The 16,868-nt window shown below is 38.7% G+C and overlaps 1 protein-coding gene across 1 annotated transcript; it reads left to right on the top strand.

The window, feature by feature from the left end:
- Positions 1-1,126: 1,126 nt before the first annotated feature.
- On the top strand, positions 1,127-2,662 carry LOC106378096. The gene is made up of 2 exons (XM_013818282.2): positions 1,127-1,923; positions 2,008-2,662. Exons 1-2 carry the CDS (start codon positions 1,127-1,129, stop codon positions 2,660-2,662), a joined length of 1,452 nt encoding a protein of 483 aa, XP_013673736.2.
- Positions 2,663-16,868: the final 14,206 nt, after the last annotated feature.

Genomic DNA, 16,868 nt, shown 5'->3' with positions numbered 1-16,868 from the left:
GACCACCTGCAAAACGACCTCCCAAAGGCCAACGGCCACTATAGCTAACAACACCAATCTTCATATCTCCTTTAGCCATTCTCTGCTCAACTTTTTCACCTTGATCACTTTTCCCATCATCTGATGAATCCGAACTAGTAGCCAAAGTTTCCTTCTCATCCTCTGATTCAAAGGAAGAAGAAACTTTAGCAGCCACCTTGACACTTGCAACAGATTTCTCCTCAGAATCCTCATTCCTCAGAGGAACTGATCTCTGCTTTGGCCTTTAAAGACTTCTTGACATGAACTCTCTTACCCTTCACTGAGATCAATAGATCCACCTTTGTCGCCAACATATCAAATTTTGATTCAATCCGTTGAAGACGATCAGCCAATCCTTCCATCGTCTCAGTCCCCTCTTTCTTCTGCTTCTTCAGATTTGTTTTGGTCTCCAAATCATCATCTTCAGGTTCTCTCTTACTGTATGAATCCGACAAACGACACCGCCGGGATTCACATCCCTCATAACGACCCCCTTCTTGTCGATCTAGGGTTTTAGTCTCTCCTTATCTCTCTTTGCTTTGTACCTCTCCGGCTAGCTCCCTGAGCACCGGCTTGTCTCCTTAACTCTTTGTCACTCTTGTAACCTCTTGGTCAGATCTAATAAAACGTCTTTATTCATCCCACTTTCGAGTTCTTTCAACCTAGTCGACTGAACTCGTACAAACAATTGGCGCCCACCGTGGGGCAGAATAAAGTAACGTTCTAGATCTATATGGCTCAAGACGATGCCACCTTCGGCACTTCAGGCGGAGAACCAACTCCTACACCTGAAGCCGCGCCGCCTCTCCCCGCAGATTTCATGAGCTCCGTCATGGCTCGATTCGCTCGACAAGACGAAGTTCAAAAAACAACCAACGAACAGCTAGCTGCTTTAGTCGCAGCACTCACTGCTCCTGACAGCCAAACAAGCCGTCCCCAACTGATACGTCGTCGCCTCTTCAATACAAACCCTATGGCGACGGGCGGCGACCACGTCTCAGATGATTCGGAGCCTAACGAACTCCTCCCCGCTGACGCTCCCCAGATAGGACCAGATCTCGCGACCATACGCGAGATCGCCGAGCTCAAACTCAGCTTTCATTAAATGAGCTCGAATATCCATCAAGCTACTAGTGCAGCTCCGCAAATCAAGAGCGTACTCGCCACAACCTCACGAACCCCTTTTACCAGCGCACTAACCAACGTGCAACTCAGAAAGATAGAGAAGTTGCGCCTACCGGAGTACAAACCCGGCGGAGACCCCGTCGAACACATGACAGCTTTCAATATCACGATGGCACGGGCTCGTCTCTCCGATGAAGAAAGGGACGCTGGCTACTGTCAACTGTTCATCAAGACTCTCCACGAGCAGGCCATGACCTGGTTCTCTCAACTCGAGGAGAACTCGATCAGTAGTTTCCGCGACCTATCAGCGGCATTCCTCAAGACATACATTATGTTCACAAAGCGCACCGCAACTGCTTCTAGTCTATGGAACCTGTCCCAAACTAAAGATCAGAGCCTCCGCGACTACATGGAAAAGTTCAAAGCAGTAGTCTCAAGGATCGCGATCCCAGATGACATTGCCATCGATGCCCTGATGAACACCTTGTGGTTCCGCTCCAAGTTCCGTGAGGACTTAAACCAGAACCCAACCACCTCGCTTCAAGACGCTATCGCTCGCTCTCACAACTTCATCCGAATGGAAGAGGATACAAATGCGATCATCAGTAAGATGAACGCGGCAAAAACTCCAGCGACTAAAACCGTCAGCACTCGGGCTGAACCGCGTCAGCATGCCCCTAACGACAAAAACAACCGCAAAGATGGCTTTATGTACATCGTCAACGAGAACAATGTACCAATTTTGACCATGGTGGTCCGAGGCGAGGAATGGAACAAGTGAGTCAGAGAGCTTGACTCGCCTGACGAACCAACTAATGCTGTCTGCGCAACCTAATCCGACCTAACAACGGGTCCTTCCAGAACCATCGACCTCACCAAGCATTGCAAATATCACGACGTTAAAGGACATGACACGACGGAGTGTAAATCACTCTATGCACACTATCTCTCATTTCTCGCCAGCGGCGACTTCAAATTCGAGCCTCTAAAAGCTAAGCCCAAAAACATCAAAAGTTGGAGCAAAAATAAAGAAAGAAGAGCCCAGCGCAAGGCGACCGGCAAAGGCCGACAAAACGAAACGCAGCAGCAAGACGAAGATAAGGCTCCAAAGGATGACGCTAAAGACGACTCTTCTGCTAACGAAGAACAGTCGACTAACCGTAGGCGAATAGAAGTTATACAATCTCAACAAACCCTATCGTCAGACGACGAGAACGATGACGCACCTGCACCCGGAGATTTGAGAGATGTCCTCAAGCGAAAGCTCGAGCCCGAGGACGGTAACAGTTCCGATGATACTGATCTTCGGCTAACGCTGAACGCACGAAAGTCCCAACGCGTCCTGACCAGTGGTCCTGTCCTCAAAGAGCGTCCGAAACGTTCTGGCAGCGATCTTCGAGACAAACTCAACGCCAACATGTACGATCTACGCGTTCTCCTCAACCGCTCGAAGCCCACAGATCTTCGGCGACAGTTGGAACGAACTAAGACGCCAGGCAATTCTAGGCTGCCGTAAAACGACGACGATGCACCCACTGACTTTAGCGCCTTCTTAAACTCCAAGCGAGTAAATTCAAGACCACGACTAAACGTCATTATGGGCGACTCTCCTCCCTGCGGTAATTCTGTCCGCTCTGTCAAGGATTACCGCCGGCGGGCCGCGACCTCGCAGAAGTGGCCAACTAGGTCACGAAATGAAGAATTCAAGAAATATATTTCTTAGATTCTTGAGACTTAAGAAAAATCAACATAGAAATCAAATGGAAAATAAACATCAAAAAAAGTTTATTGGTCAAAGATTGTATTACATGTATGATTACAAGTGTAAAGTAAATCTAAGAATCTATAAACTCTTTGTAAGAAGTGTTCTAAGTCTAAAATGGAGAAGAGAGGATCCTTTGATAAATAGATGTGTGTCTCTATTTATACAAGTAAGAAGGTAGGGCTTCATAGTAAAATGAGCCTAATTAATTGTCTAATGGCTTTGAGGGAGGATGTAAATCCACCACCAACAGTAAGCCCCCCCCCCCCCCCCCAAGTTCGTAGAGAGAGATGAAGTTGATCTCTATGAATTTTACGAATAGGGTTTATTAGACAAGTAACTAGACACATTCATGCCTATGACGATTTAAACGACTTTACTTTGAACTTGTGCCTAGTAAAAGGCGAGTTTGCTTTAAATTCGTGTATAGCGAAAGACAAGTTAACTGGACTCACGCTGAGACAAAGGCGAGTTTACTGAGAACTCGTGCCTAGTAGAAGGAGAGTTTCTGTAAACTCATGCCTAGCCAAAGGCGAGTTTTTGTAAACTTGTGTCTAAAAATAAGCGAGTCGACTGCAAACTCGTGCCTAATAACAAGCAAGATCATGATTAGACCAATATAAACCAAAAGAAAAAAACAAGCTTTGGCTAACATTAAGCAAGCGGTGAAACTTCTTTTTACTTAATGCTCGTATGAGTTGCATACGATAGCAATAATAGATTAATTACTAAGCAATATGCAAAAGTTATGTTTGATTGCAAACGATGAAGCTTATCTTTGAAATGCTCGTATGATTGCAAAGGTTATTAGACACTTATCTTTGAAATGGATGATCATGAGCTGAGCATAAAGAGAGACCAAGCGCAACACTGTCCAGGATCAAGGACCTTCATGGTGTGCCAATGACAAGATGAAGAGTAGATTTTGGATAGGCGCTTATGAGCTCTGCAATCTAGCTCAAATCAAGATGACGAGTTGACTTGGCGATCGTTGGAGAAGCATCATTGTCCAATGACTTGAGCTGTGCCAAGATAAAGTCTCGAGCTCTGTCAAAATTAAACTCCTGTCAAAGTGATTGCTGAAGCGGAATAGACGTCTCTTTAATCACAGCTCCGAACAGACCTCTTGGAATCACGGGATCCCGAACAAACGATTCCACTTGACCAGAAAGTAATGTTACTCTCCCACCTTAGTTCTAGCTTTCCTGGACCCTCCATGTGAAGGCTGTAATAACCAGATCTAGAGCTCTCACTAGTAGCTCTAAGCATCTTAAAAGCTTTCAACTTTCGGTTCGGAAGCAAGTATCAGCAGGCGTATCAAAGCTTTTTCAAACAACCACTTCCGTCTTTCAACAAGACAAGGTTGCCATCATCATGTAGCAGAGCAGAGGAAACAGAGAACCAGTTCACCTTGCTGCTCCAGCAACCCAGATCAAACTCTCAAACGAGGTCTTCTCTAGAGCTCTCCGCAACTGGCACGAACAAGAGTCTTCTTAGAATCCATAGGTTTGCAGATTCTCGGAGTTGATTGATTCAAGGTCCCTCTTCGCTTGTTATCTCTTTCCGTTAGGAACCTTTGCAAGCAAGAGGATGAGAGGATAAGCTTGTGACGAGGTTACCAGCTTGTGACGAGATGGTTCTAGCGAGTTCAAGCCTCGAGCTTTGACGAGAAAAAGACGCATAGGAGATGAGAGCATCAAAGTCTTGATCCAAACCGGATGGGAGAACTTGCAAGGAGCTAACGGATCGAGCGAAGACTTGACCTTAGTCTCAAGCGTATCATAACGGTTCTGGTCGTCCTTCTCAATGTTTCGTACCAGAAAGTAGTGGCTCCGACGTCGTTGATCTCTGTCATCGTCTCTCTCCTGTGGCCACGAGATCCCAATGACCTTCCAAGGCTCTCTCGTCCTCGTCTTCTTCGCGACTTTCGCTTGACCTTGATCAGTCGAGAAGAGCAATCCCAGAAGCTTCACCGCGGAACGAGACTCAATCATCGAGATCGTCATCGCTGCTCCGAGACATCTCCGTGAGCCGAAGGACCCGACGGTGAGCTGAGAGTCTTGGGCTCATTGGTGGGTACATCGAAAGCAAAGCTTTCATCTTCGTTGAAGAAAGCTTCGAACTTTGACCTGTTATCGTCAATCTCTCCTGCTCCGTCGAACCAAAACCGCATCTTGGTCAAGAAACAAGACGACATTGATGAATTTTTTTTTACCCTATTTTTTCATGTTTGATATGATTTAAAGATAGTTCTCTTTGGCCTCCTCCTTCTAGCGCCAACTGTTTGAACCGAAAACGGTGTGTTTGTCAGATTCATACAATGAAGAATTCAAGAAATAGATTTCTTAGATTCTTGAGGCTTAAGAAAAATCAACATAGAAATCAAATGGAAAATGAACATCAAAAAAAGTTTATTGGTCAAAGATTGTATTACATGTATGATTACAAGTGTAAAGTAAATCTAAGAATCTATAAACTCTTTGTAAGAAGTGTTCTAAGTCTAAAATGAAGAAGAGATGATATTTTGATAAATAGATGTGTGTCTCTATTTATACATGTAAGAAGCTAGAGCTTCATAGTAAAATGAGTCTAATTAACTGTGTAATGGGCCTTGAGAGAGGATGTAAATCCACCCCCAACAATTACCTTTCTTCAAAGGCTTTGTGGCCTTAACCACGCCAGCAAGAGCTTCTTCACCTCTGGTGGCAGATTTCTTGCTGAGACTTTTCATGGAGAAAATGGAAATAGCGATTGTTTAGGTTTGAGAGACGTAAACCTTAGGCTACTGCTTAAGTTATATTTTAGGTTAAATGAAACTAATTCACAAAAATATTTACATTTTTTTTGGTTAAGCCTATGATGAGCATGGGCTTCTAAATCTAATGGGATTATAACCCGTTTTGAGATTCCGATTTAGCTGGACCAGGTCCAGGTCAAAATTGGTTCTATCTTTTAGAGGGGTCAATTTCACATATATACATATATTACATGGGTCAGTTGGTAACATTTCTCAGTTTTCTTTCCAAAATTCAAGTAAATTTTATGTTTATAAAAATTGACATGGATCATGTGACCCCCCTACCAAAGAGCTGCCTCCGCCGCTGATTACAAGAAGCAAATATATGTCCAATAGATAATTTGTTTTTTAACAAGTCCAATAGATAATTTAAATAGGTAAACGTGAAAATGTTATAAAACATTTTGAAATATAGCAAAAGAAAATTAAATCAAGACCATAATGTGATCACAATTAAATCCACCAAACATGGCAACAATTAAAACTTTGACTAATAAATATAAATATTTTTGAACAAGAAGTTTGACTGATATTTATTTTGATTTATTGTTGAACTTTGACTGATTTAATTGAAAGAAAGCGTTCATCACGGTCTCGTGGCTATAAATAGACATCACTGCATCATAAATTTAACTCATTCATAAACATAAAGAAAACGACAAATAAGAATAAAATATACAAATTTAGCAAAAAAAAAAAAAATACACAAGGAAAATGGGGAAAGTAATGAGCATGGTGTGGATAATGATGATGCTAGCCGTAATTATCATAGAAGGTGAAGCAAAATCGGAAATAGAATGCAGTAAGATCTGTCGTGACCATTGCAAGCGCTCTTCGCCAGCGTCAGAATGTGCAGCTTGTCGTACAGAATGCTACAAGTCTCCACCAGTTGCAATGAGAGGCAGGAGCCGTCGCATGGTTCCGGAAGTACACATACAACAATAGATCTAACTACAGTAACAAATAATTTTATAATAAAAATCTTTTTTTTATACATATAAATTATAGGATGACTCAAACCCGATTAATAAATAAAAATAAAATATTAACTTATTGTTACAGTATAATTTTATATATATGCATGAGACTTCAGAATATTATCGCTCTATTCATTTATGTAATTTTGAATCAAATATTTTAGTTAATTTTTTTTTAGTTCTAAGCACAATATATATTATGTTATACATAATCTTACTAAAATATATTTACATATCTAAGAAAATAACCAATCTAAATGCAAATAAGAATTTAATCAAAATTAACTATATTTAGAATAAAATATTATAGTTGAATTCAGAGAAATAGCTAGATAGATGTAATCCAATATATCCCAGTAATAAATAAATTGATTGTTGACCAAAAAAATCTAAACCGACTAGATATAAGATATCCAAATCATATGTCTGATAAAAATAATATAATATTATTAATATAAATTATACATATAAATTATAAATTGATTTAAAAATAAAAGTAAATATCAATTAATTATATAATTTTAACTTTATAAATATTTATACCCGCGCATGAGCACGCGAGAATCACCAAGTATTATATATTTATAACATATTAAAATCATATTATTATAATAAAAAATAAAAGTTATTAATTTAATATAATTAACAATAATATTATACTTATTTAGATAAAAATTATAATTTTAGTAAGATTTTTTATGAAGATGAATATTATATATATTTTTAAATATATATATTCATTCCATTTCTATATCTATGTAGATATATATTAGTGGTTAAAAACAGTTTCTGCTTTCTAAAAAAACAAATTCTGCAAAAAATAATAATTTTAAATTCTTATACATATAATTATGATACTGGTTGGTTAGTGAATATATATTATAAAGTAAATATTTATATATATTTGTAATTTTATATATATAATTATAGAAGCTAATAATGACCAGTCGACAACCAAGCAAGGACAGCCCAGTGGTCTTGAGGGAGCTTTGGCCCCAATACGGATCCAGACTCGAATCCCGCTGGCCACCGTCGATTAAAATGAGGTTAAAAAGGCGGTTCTCCAGGATGCCTTATGCGGAAGTGTACTTAGGCGCTAGTCAGTTCCTCCGAGGCGTCCGGATTACCTGGATTATCAAAAAAAAAAAATTATTGGTCGATGGTGGTGGTGCATACAGCTTATGGGTTGAATCATTCAGAGACCATACAAGATATGGCTTGTAGGTTGGCGACACCACGAGTTAAGGTTAAAGCAGAGTTTGGTTCAGTTATGGATGTTCTCAAGGAGTATCTCTAAAACGACAACCCATAAGGACGACGACCACCTCTAGTGCCAACACGGAAGCAATAAGGTGTTGGAACTCGTTTTTACGAAATGGTTTTAGACCATTTTTTGGTAAGTTTCCAAACAAAGATGTTCGTCGGAATACCCGAATATTTGACGAACACTATGAAGTAGTGTATTCATATGTCAAAAACAAAGTTCATTTGAATAAGAAATGTTGGTCCAAAGTCAATGACTTGAAAAGCGTCTAAGCTTGACTATTTGACTATATTTAAAAACTGTTATAAATCCATGATATGGATATGTGGATTGCCATTAACCATCAGGGAGGTTTACATCCGACCAGACTATCCGGTCCGTCTACACCCGTCTCCGGTTCGTCTCATCCGTCCAAGACTAGTCAAGATGAAGACTCATTCAACCGGAGCATTTATGAGCTTTGACCAAGTCTAGATATTTGTGGTCAATATGTAATAAATGTGTAGATACTCTCCTTTGTTGTAAACCCTTGGAACCTCCACTATATATTGATAGTGAGAGCTAATGAGAAAGACACAACTTTCAAAGCAACACTTCTCTCATATTTCTAACACGTTATCAGCACGATTGTGCTCTCCACCTGAGAAATCTCTCTCAGCCGGCGATCCTCTTTCCGGCCAGCTCCTCCGGTGCTCAGCCTTTGCTCCACCGGCGCTCAGCCTTCTCTCCACCAGGCCACCTCTCTCTCTCCGCCGGAAAACTCCTCTCTCTCTCAAATTCCGGCCAACTCTCTCTCTCTCTCACGGTGGTCCTCTCAGATTCTTGTGGTGAAAAAGGTAAACAAATCAAAACCTTGAAATCTATAGAACACCATTATGTCTGAAACAAATCTAGGATCTATATGAATCCATAACTTATAAACAATCTATGGATTTAAAATATTGATCTTGTTTCTATGATCCATATGATCCATATGGAACTTGATTCTAAAAGTATCTTGAATCCATAAAACTTAAAATTCTCTAAAGGTTCTATGTTTCTCTAAAAACTTATAAACTTATCAAAATACCTAAAGATCTACATGAATCTTGTTTATAAAAACTTATGAATCATAAAATTATTAGAGAAAGCTTAAACCTTTTTGATTCAATCCTTTTGTTTGGCCATTTTACCAGATGTGATAAACATAAGTGTATAATCTGGCCAAAACAAAATTCCATCAATCCCTTGCTGTGCCATTTTCGGCCAGATCTCCTAAAATCAGTCAACCCACCAATAAAATCGAAATTAAAATCATTCATTGCATATCCTTGACTATTAATATTTATTTTGTAACTATCAAAGTTTTAAAAACCTTTTATGATTTTTATAAATGCATAATCGATTTTATAAATGCATGTTTGAATTTATTAAGTGCATATCTTTGACTGAAAATTATTTCTAAAGTTTTATAAGCCATAGTCTTGATATGTCATAAGGTAAAATAAAATCTGGTTGAAATCATTTGAAATCATTTGATCATATTGTTAATTAAACCAACCATGAACAGATTTTATATCATACTGAATTTTGATCACATAGTTTGCTAGTTAAAATAAAACTTGATCTAGTTTCATCCTTGAACCTGATTCTATGAATAAATTATGAACTGATCATTTGTATGCCTGATAGTATTATTTAGTAAATCATTAGATCGAACTTGAATCAGCCATGAACTGACCTTTGCATGCATCCAACTATCATATTGTTAAAACTGAACATAGGTATCACATAATTGAAACCAAACATACATGTTCGCATAGCTTTAGCAATGATGATACTAGTGCGTCTGAAGTGGTTCATGTTGTTTGCATCTAAAATGATTCACACTGTTTGCATATAGTTAGACAAAATCGGTTTCTATTTAAAATCTAGTACATTTTCTTTATTCGAAATTATAAACCAAGTTATAACCGATTTTGAAAATCTACTTTGGTTTACAAATATCTTGAACATTATAAAAGTTATTTGTCTTGTCCATGATGCATTTTAATCCATCCGTATTGATTGACAAAATTTTTATCTTAATGCATATAAAATATTTTCTGAAAATAAAATGCATAATAAACCATCATTATTATAAATCATCAAACTCCTTGGCATATAAATTCAAATCCTGAATTATATTATGAATCCTTACTCCTTTATGGATATTTGATTCAGATGTCGAAAATCAACAACCTTGAATATGCTTCCCTCAATCTCTCCGGAGATAATTACCTCCAATGGGAGCTTGATACCAAAATCCTCTTAAGGTCCAGAAACCTTGGTGATACTATCACTGAAGGCACTGAGCCATCAGACGAGGATAATTACAAGGCACTTGTTGTCATTCGCCATCACCTTGCTGAAGGTCTCAAGGACCAGTATCTCACAATTGAGAATCCTCTGGAACTTTGGACAGAGTTGAAAACCAGATTTAATCATCAGAAAACTGTGATATTGCCAAAAGCCCTTTATGATTGGAGAAACCTGAGAATCCAAGACTATAAGTCTGTGGAAGAGTATAACTCGGCTTTGTTCAAAATAGTCTCAAAGTTGAAACTTTGTGGTGAGACTATTACTGATGCTGATATGTTGGAGAAAACATTCTCCACATTCCACACCAGCAATGTTGTGCTTCAGCAACAGTACCGAGAGAAGGGTTTCTCCACTTATGCTGCCTTAATCTCTTGTTTGTTGCTAGCTGAGCAAAACAATGAGTTGCTCATGATGAACAGTGAGCTAAGGCCTCCTGGTGCTAAAGCATTGCCTGAGGCACATGCGGCCGTAGAGCCAAAAGATGAGACTCCAAGAGAGTCATATTGTGGTCGCATGAGAGGCCGTGGTAGATGGCAAGGTCGTAACCGTGGGTTTCAACCACGTGGCCGTGGATTTCAACCACGAGACCATCTTGGTCGCAGCCGAGGCCGAGGCTATAGCCGAGGTCATCAAGCTAACCGTGGGTATAAGTCCGACTTCAAAACCCATGGCTCGAGCTCGACCAAATCTGCTTGCTATCGTTGTGGGATGACCAATCATTGGGCTAATAAATGCAAAACTCCCCAACACCTTGTTAAGCTCTACCAGGAGAGCATAAAGGGCAAGAACTCTGAGACAAATTTGGTCCATTATGATAATGAGAATGATCTGGACCATGAGGATGATCAAGCCCATGGCAGAGATGGTCATGAGGATTTTGAGACTTCAGACCTCCTTACAAGTGGCTGAATATGAAGATTTCGATATCATATTGCTTTTGTCTTTGCATTTTGAATTCTTGATTTGGCTTTATGTTCTATGACTTTGGCAATTCTATTTATGAAATAAAGTTTTTCTTACTTTATATATATGCCTTATACAAAGTCGAAATTATTAAGAACATAAAACAAAGCCATTAAAACATACTTTAAACCTTATGTAATATCTAAGGTGTTGACTCTTGTCTATTTTTCAGAAATGAAAGAAGACAAGAACCAGCTAGTAGTGGATAGTGGATCAAGTCACACTATATTAAAAGACAAAAGATATTTTGTTAACCTCATTTTAAAGAGTGCCAATATCAATACTATAGCAGGCACGGCCAGCCTTATTGAAGGCCATGGCCCGGCCCACTTAGTGATGCCTAAAGGCACGCATTTAGAAATTTCTAATGCATTATATTCTCCAAAATCAAAGAGAAATCTGTTAAGTTTCAAAGACATTCGCATGAATGATCTACATGTTGAAACTAGGGGCGAGGGAAAGAAAGAATTCCTCTTGATTTATGAAAATGCCCAAGGCCATAAGAAAGTCCTAGAGACTATCCCTGCTATATCAATAGGCCTCTATTGTGCCAATATAAAATCGAGTGAGGCTAACACTTCAATTCCTAATGAGTTCAGAGAAGCCTTTAAACAATGGCATGAAAGGCTTGGCCATCCTGGCAGATCCATGATGCGCAAAATAATCTCGAGCTCAACTGGCCATTCCTTGAAAGATAGGATAACTATCCCTATGAGCATTACATGTATTCCATGCTCACAAGGAAAATTAATAATAAGGCCATCACCTGGAAAGGTGAGTAAGGAAACATTAAATTTTCTGGAAAGAATACATGGTGATATATGTGGACCAATACACCCACCTTGTGGGACATTTCGATATTTTATGGTCCTCATTGACGCATCGACCAGATGGTCGCATGTTTGTCTATTATCATCTAGAAACTTAGCATTGGCAAGACTATTGGCACAGATCATAAGACTGCGAGCCCATTTTCCAGATTTTCCACTAAAGACTATACGTCTTGACAATGCAAGTGAATTCAGTTCCCAAGCTTTTAATGATTACTGTATGTCCATGGGGGTAAGTGTGGAACACTCCGTGGCACATGTACATACACAGAATGGATTGGCCGAATCCTTCATTAAAAGAATCCAGTTGATTGCTCGACCATTACTCATGAGGTCGAAGCTACCAGTATCAGCTTGGGGACATGCGGTATTACATGCTGCTGAATTAATACGCATAAGGCCATCCAGTGAACATAAATATTCTCCATCCCAATTACTCTCGGGTCATGAGCCAGACGTATCCCATATCAAAACATTTGGATGTTCTGTGTACGTCCCTATTGCACCACCACAGAGAACAAAAATGGGACCTCAAAGGAGGATGGGAATATATGTTGGTTTTGATTCTCCAACCATTATTAAATATCTTGAGCCTACTACTGGAGATTTATTTAAGGCCAGATATGCTGATTGTCATTTTGATGAATCAGAGTACCCAACATTAGGGGGAGAAAATAACAAGCTGGGAAAAGAAATTGTATGGAATCAAACATCCTTATCATGGCAAGATCCTCGGACTCAATCATGTGATTTAGAGGTCCAGAAAATAATTCATATGCAAAAGCTAGCTAATCAATTGCCTGATTCCTTTGCTGACCCGAAAAGAGTGACTAAGTCCTATATACCAGCTTGTAATGCACCAATAAGTATTGATGTCCAAGATGGACACAATCAAGTGGCTACAGAGTCTAAAGCACGTCTTAAGCGTGGTAGACCAATTGGTTCCAAAGATAAAAGACCTCGGAAACTAAAGAAAGGTGCAAAAGAAACCGAGGTCATAGATTGTCCAGACAAGGCCGAAATGGCCATGCCTAAGGTACCAACCAATGAGACTCGGGACGCCGAGCCTCATGGTACTGAAGGTGCTAATGATGAGATCTCAATTAATTATTTAATGTCTGGGACAAGATGGAACCGGAAAGATGTCGACATCAATGATATATTTGCATACCAAGTAGCCCTTGATGTTATGGACTTAGATGAGGATCATGAACCCACGTCTATACTAGAGTGCACTCAAAGATCAGATTGGCTCAAATGGAAAGAAGCCATAAACGTGGAGTTAGAATCTTTTAAGAAAAGGAATGTCTTTGGATCGATTATCCGGACACCTTATAATGTTAATCCAGTGGGATATAAGTGGGTATTTGTGAGGAAAAGAAATGAACATGGTGAAATTGTAAGATACAAAGCACGGCTTGTTGCACAAGGATTCTCACAAATACCAGGCATCGATTATGAGGAGACATACTCCCCTGTGGTGGATGCAACTACATTTCGATTTTTAATAAGTCTGGCCATCAAAGAAAATTTGGATATGCGGTTAATGGATGTTGTAACCGCATACCTTTATGGTCCACTGGATAACGAAATATATATGAGATTACCAGAGGGTGTTGAGCTCAAAGCTAATAAAGGTTCTCGAGAAGAACACTGCATAAGGCTGAACAAATCCTTATATGGACTTAAGCAAAGTGGTCGAATGTGGTATAATCGCTTAAGCGAATACCTTGCCAAAGTTGGCTATAAGAACGACCCTATCAGTCCATGTATCTTTATAAAGAAGTTTGCAAACAATGGATTTGTTATCATAGCAGTGTATGTTGATGATTTGAACATCATTGGAACCCCTGGGGAAATCGCCCAAACAGTTGAATATCTCAAGAAAGAGTTTGAAATGAAAGACCTAGGTAAAACTAAAGTCTGTTTGGGGTTACAACTTGAGTACATAAAAGGAGGAATCCTTGTGCATCAAAAGGCATATACTGAAAAAGTACTCAAGAGATTTAACATGGACCAGGCTCACCCATTGACCAGCCCAATGGTCGTGAGGTCCCTTGGAGTGGACACTGACCCATTCCGTCCTAAGGACGAGAATGAGAATGTCCTGGGTCCAGAAGTGCCTTACCTCAGTGCCATAGGAGCGTTACTGTATTTGGCTAGCCACACTAGACCAGATATATGTTTTGCCGTTAACCTCCTAGCCCGTTTTAGTTCATGTCCGACCCAGAGGCACTGGAATGGAATTAAACATATCCTACGTTACCTTCAAGGAACTAAGGATTTGGGTCTATTTTATACCAATGAAACCAAAGATGGTTTAGTAGGCTTTGCTGATGCAGGCTACTTATCTGATCCACACCATGCTCGGTCCCAAACCGGATATGTGTTCACTCATGGTGGTACTGCAATATCATGGCGTTCCATGAAACAAACTATAGCAGCCACATCATCAAATCACTCAGAAATCTTAGCCATGCATGAGGCAAGTCGTGAGTGTGTATGGTTGAGGTCTATGACTCAACACATCCGATCAGATAGTGGAATGGTCGAGGACAATGGTCCGACCATCATATATGAGGATAATGCAGCCTGCATTGCTCAACTCAAAGATGGGTATATCAAAGGTGACCGAACCAAACATATACTACCCAAGTTCTTCTTCACACATGAGTTGCAGAAAGCCAAGGAGGTCAGCGTCACTCAAATCCGGTCAAGTGAGAACTCAGCCGACCTCTTCACCAAGTCACTTCCCACCAGCACATTCAGGAAGCTTACGCAGCAGATTGGCATGCGAAGACTCAAGGACCTTCAGTGATGTCCAAATCAGGGGGAGTAATGTGTGTTGTACTCTTTTTCCTGTCCTTGGTTTCCCTTTTTACCACATTGGGTTTTGGGTTTTCCGGGAGAGGTTTTAATGAGGCAACGTTAGCACATTACAAGCCCGATATGGTTATGGCATCCAAGGGGGAGTGTTATAAATCCATGATATGGATATGTGGATTGCCATTAACCATCAGGGAGGTTTACATCCGACCAGACTATCCGGTCCGTCTACACCCGTCTCCGGTTCGTCTCATCCGTCCAAGACTAGTCAAGATGAAGACTCATTCAACCGGAGCATTTATGAGCTTTGACCAAGTATAGATATTTGTGGTCAATATGTAATAAATGTGTAGATACTCTCCTTTGTTGTAAACCCTTGGAACCTCCACTATATATTGATAGTGAGAGCTAATGAGAAAGACACAACTTTCAAAGCAACACTTCTCTCATATTTCTAACAAAAACTTGTAAATGTCGCACATAAAAATTAGAGGTTAGAGTCCTCTTGTTTATATATGGAGAATTAATAAACAAGGTTATAAAACCTTATGAATATTCTATGGTATAGTAGTGAAAAGATATACCCAACTAAAATTTGGATTGAGTTTAAGTTTTGGCCTATCTTAATATTATTTAATATTATAAACCAAATTTAAATCAATTGAATGATTGCTTTAAATTAAAAGAATCATACTCCCTCTGTTTTTAAAAGATGCATATTCTAGACTTTTCACATATATTAAGAAAACTAATTAAATATGCATTGTTTTTTGTGAATAACAATTTTTCATAACTTTTACCCAATAGAAATTCAATAAACACCATTAATTTTTTTGAAACTTACAATTTTTCATAAAATCATACATTGAAAAAGTAAAAAATATATCTTTTTGAAACAATTTGTTTTTCCATAACATACATCTTTTAGGAACAGAGAGAGAGAGTATATATTTTTCATTAATGTCAAAATGTTTTTGACTTTCATGGTCATGAATTCAAATTGATTATGATACAATGCCATAACGTTTTTGTTATTATTGCTTTGGAGAAGCATACATAACACACGTCTCCATATTGTAAAAAAACGAACATGAACATGAAACAACAAAAGATTCTCCTATTATGAAATAGTTATGTTTACTTTTTATTTTTTGTGTCTGAGAGTACAACACAAAATTAGGTTCGATAGATTCTGTTTTCGGTGATGGTAAACAGAAACAATGCTGCAGTTGTATCCTGGGAATCTGAGCGCTAGGAAACTGTCACACTACGGGGCGTTTAAAGATTTAAGAAAAAAGATTGATCATCTCGACTCTACAATTCTTCTTTATTCTTTTATTTCAGTATTGTAATTTTGATTTATGTTCTTATTGTTTTTTATAAATATCAGTTGTCCTATGGTAGTAAAATAAGGTTCCTACACTTTTAAATCTTTAAATATTGTTTATGCTTTGCACTGAGAATGATATTTGTAAAAAAAAATTATTTTTAAGAACAGGTTAAAGACGCCGGAATCGGATCTGTTGGATTATTTCAAAATAATCTTTCTGCGACTTGAGACAATCGGTTAATAGTATTAACCGTGTTCAGTCATATTTAGTGCTCACATCTATCTTTTTTATCCTGTCTTTGCATTCTAATTTGCAGATTTATTAACTATTTGCTTTATTCGCTTTTAGTTAATACAGGTGCTTCTTCATCGCTCTTAGTCCAGTCTCGTAATAGTATTTGACTCTTCTTTTGATTGTGTTATTTGTCAAAAGTTTGTTTGTCTGGTAGTAATTTTTCGGTTAACCGGACTAAATTCTTTGACTCTTTTGATTCCATTTCAAGCAATCTAACGTTTAAGACTTTAGAGATTCTGTTTTGGTATTTTGACTTTTGTTGTTAAATAGTTTAAAAAAATGTTTCTTTCAATGGTCAAATATGTGTAAATGCTTGAATTGGTTAAAGACAATTTATT

This window comes from Brassica napus, chromosome C2 (assembly GCF_020379485.1).
Source record: "Brassica napus cultivar Da-Ae chromosome C2, Da-Ae, whole genome shotgun sequence".
NCBI lineage: Eukaryota > Viridiplantae > Streptophyta > Magnoliopsida > Brassicales > Brassicaceae > Brassica > Brassica napus.
Note: the sequence above shows the minus strand (reverse complement) of the source record. Positions and strands in the feature narration are given on the sequence as shown.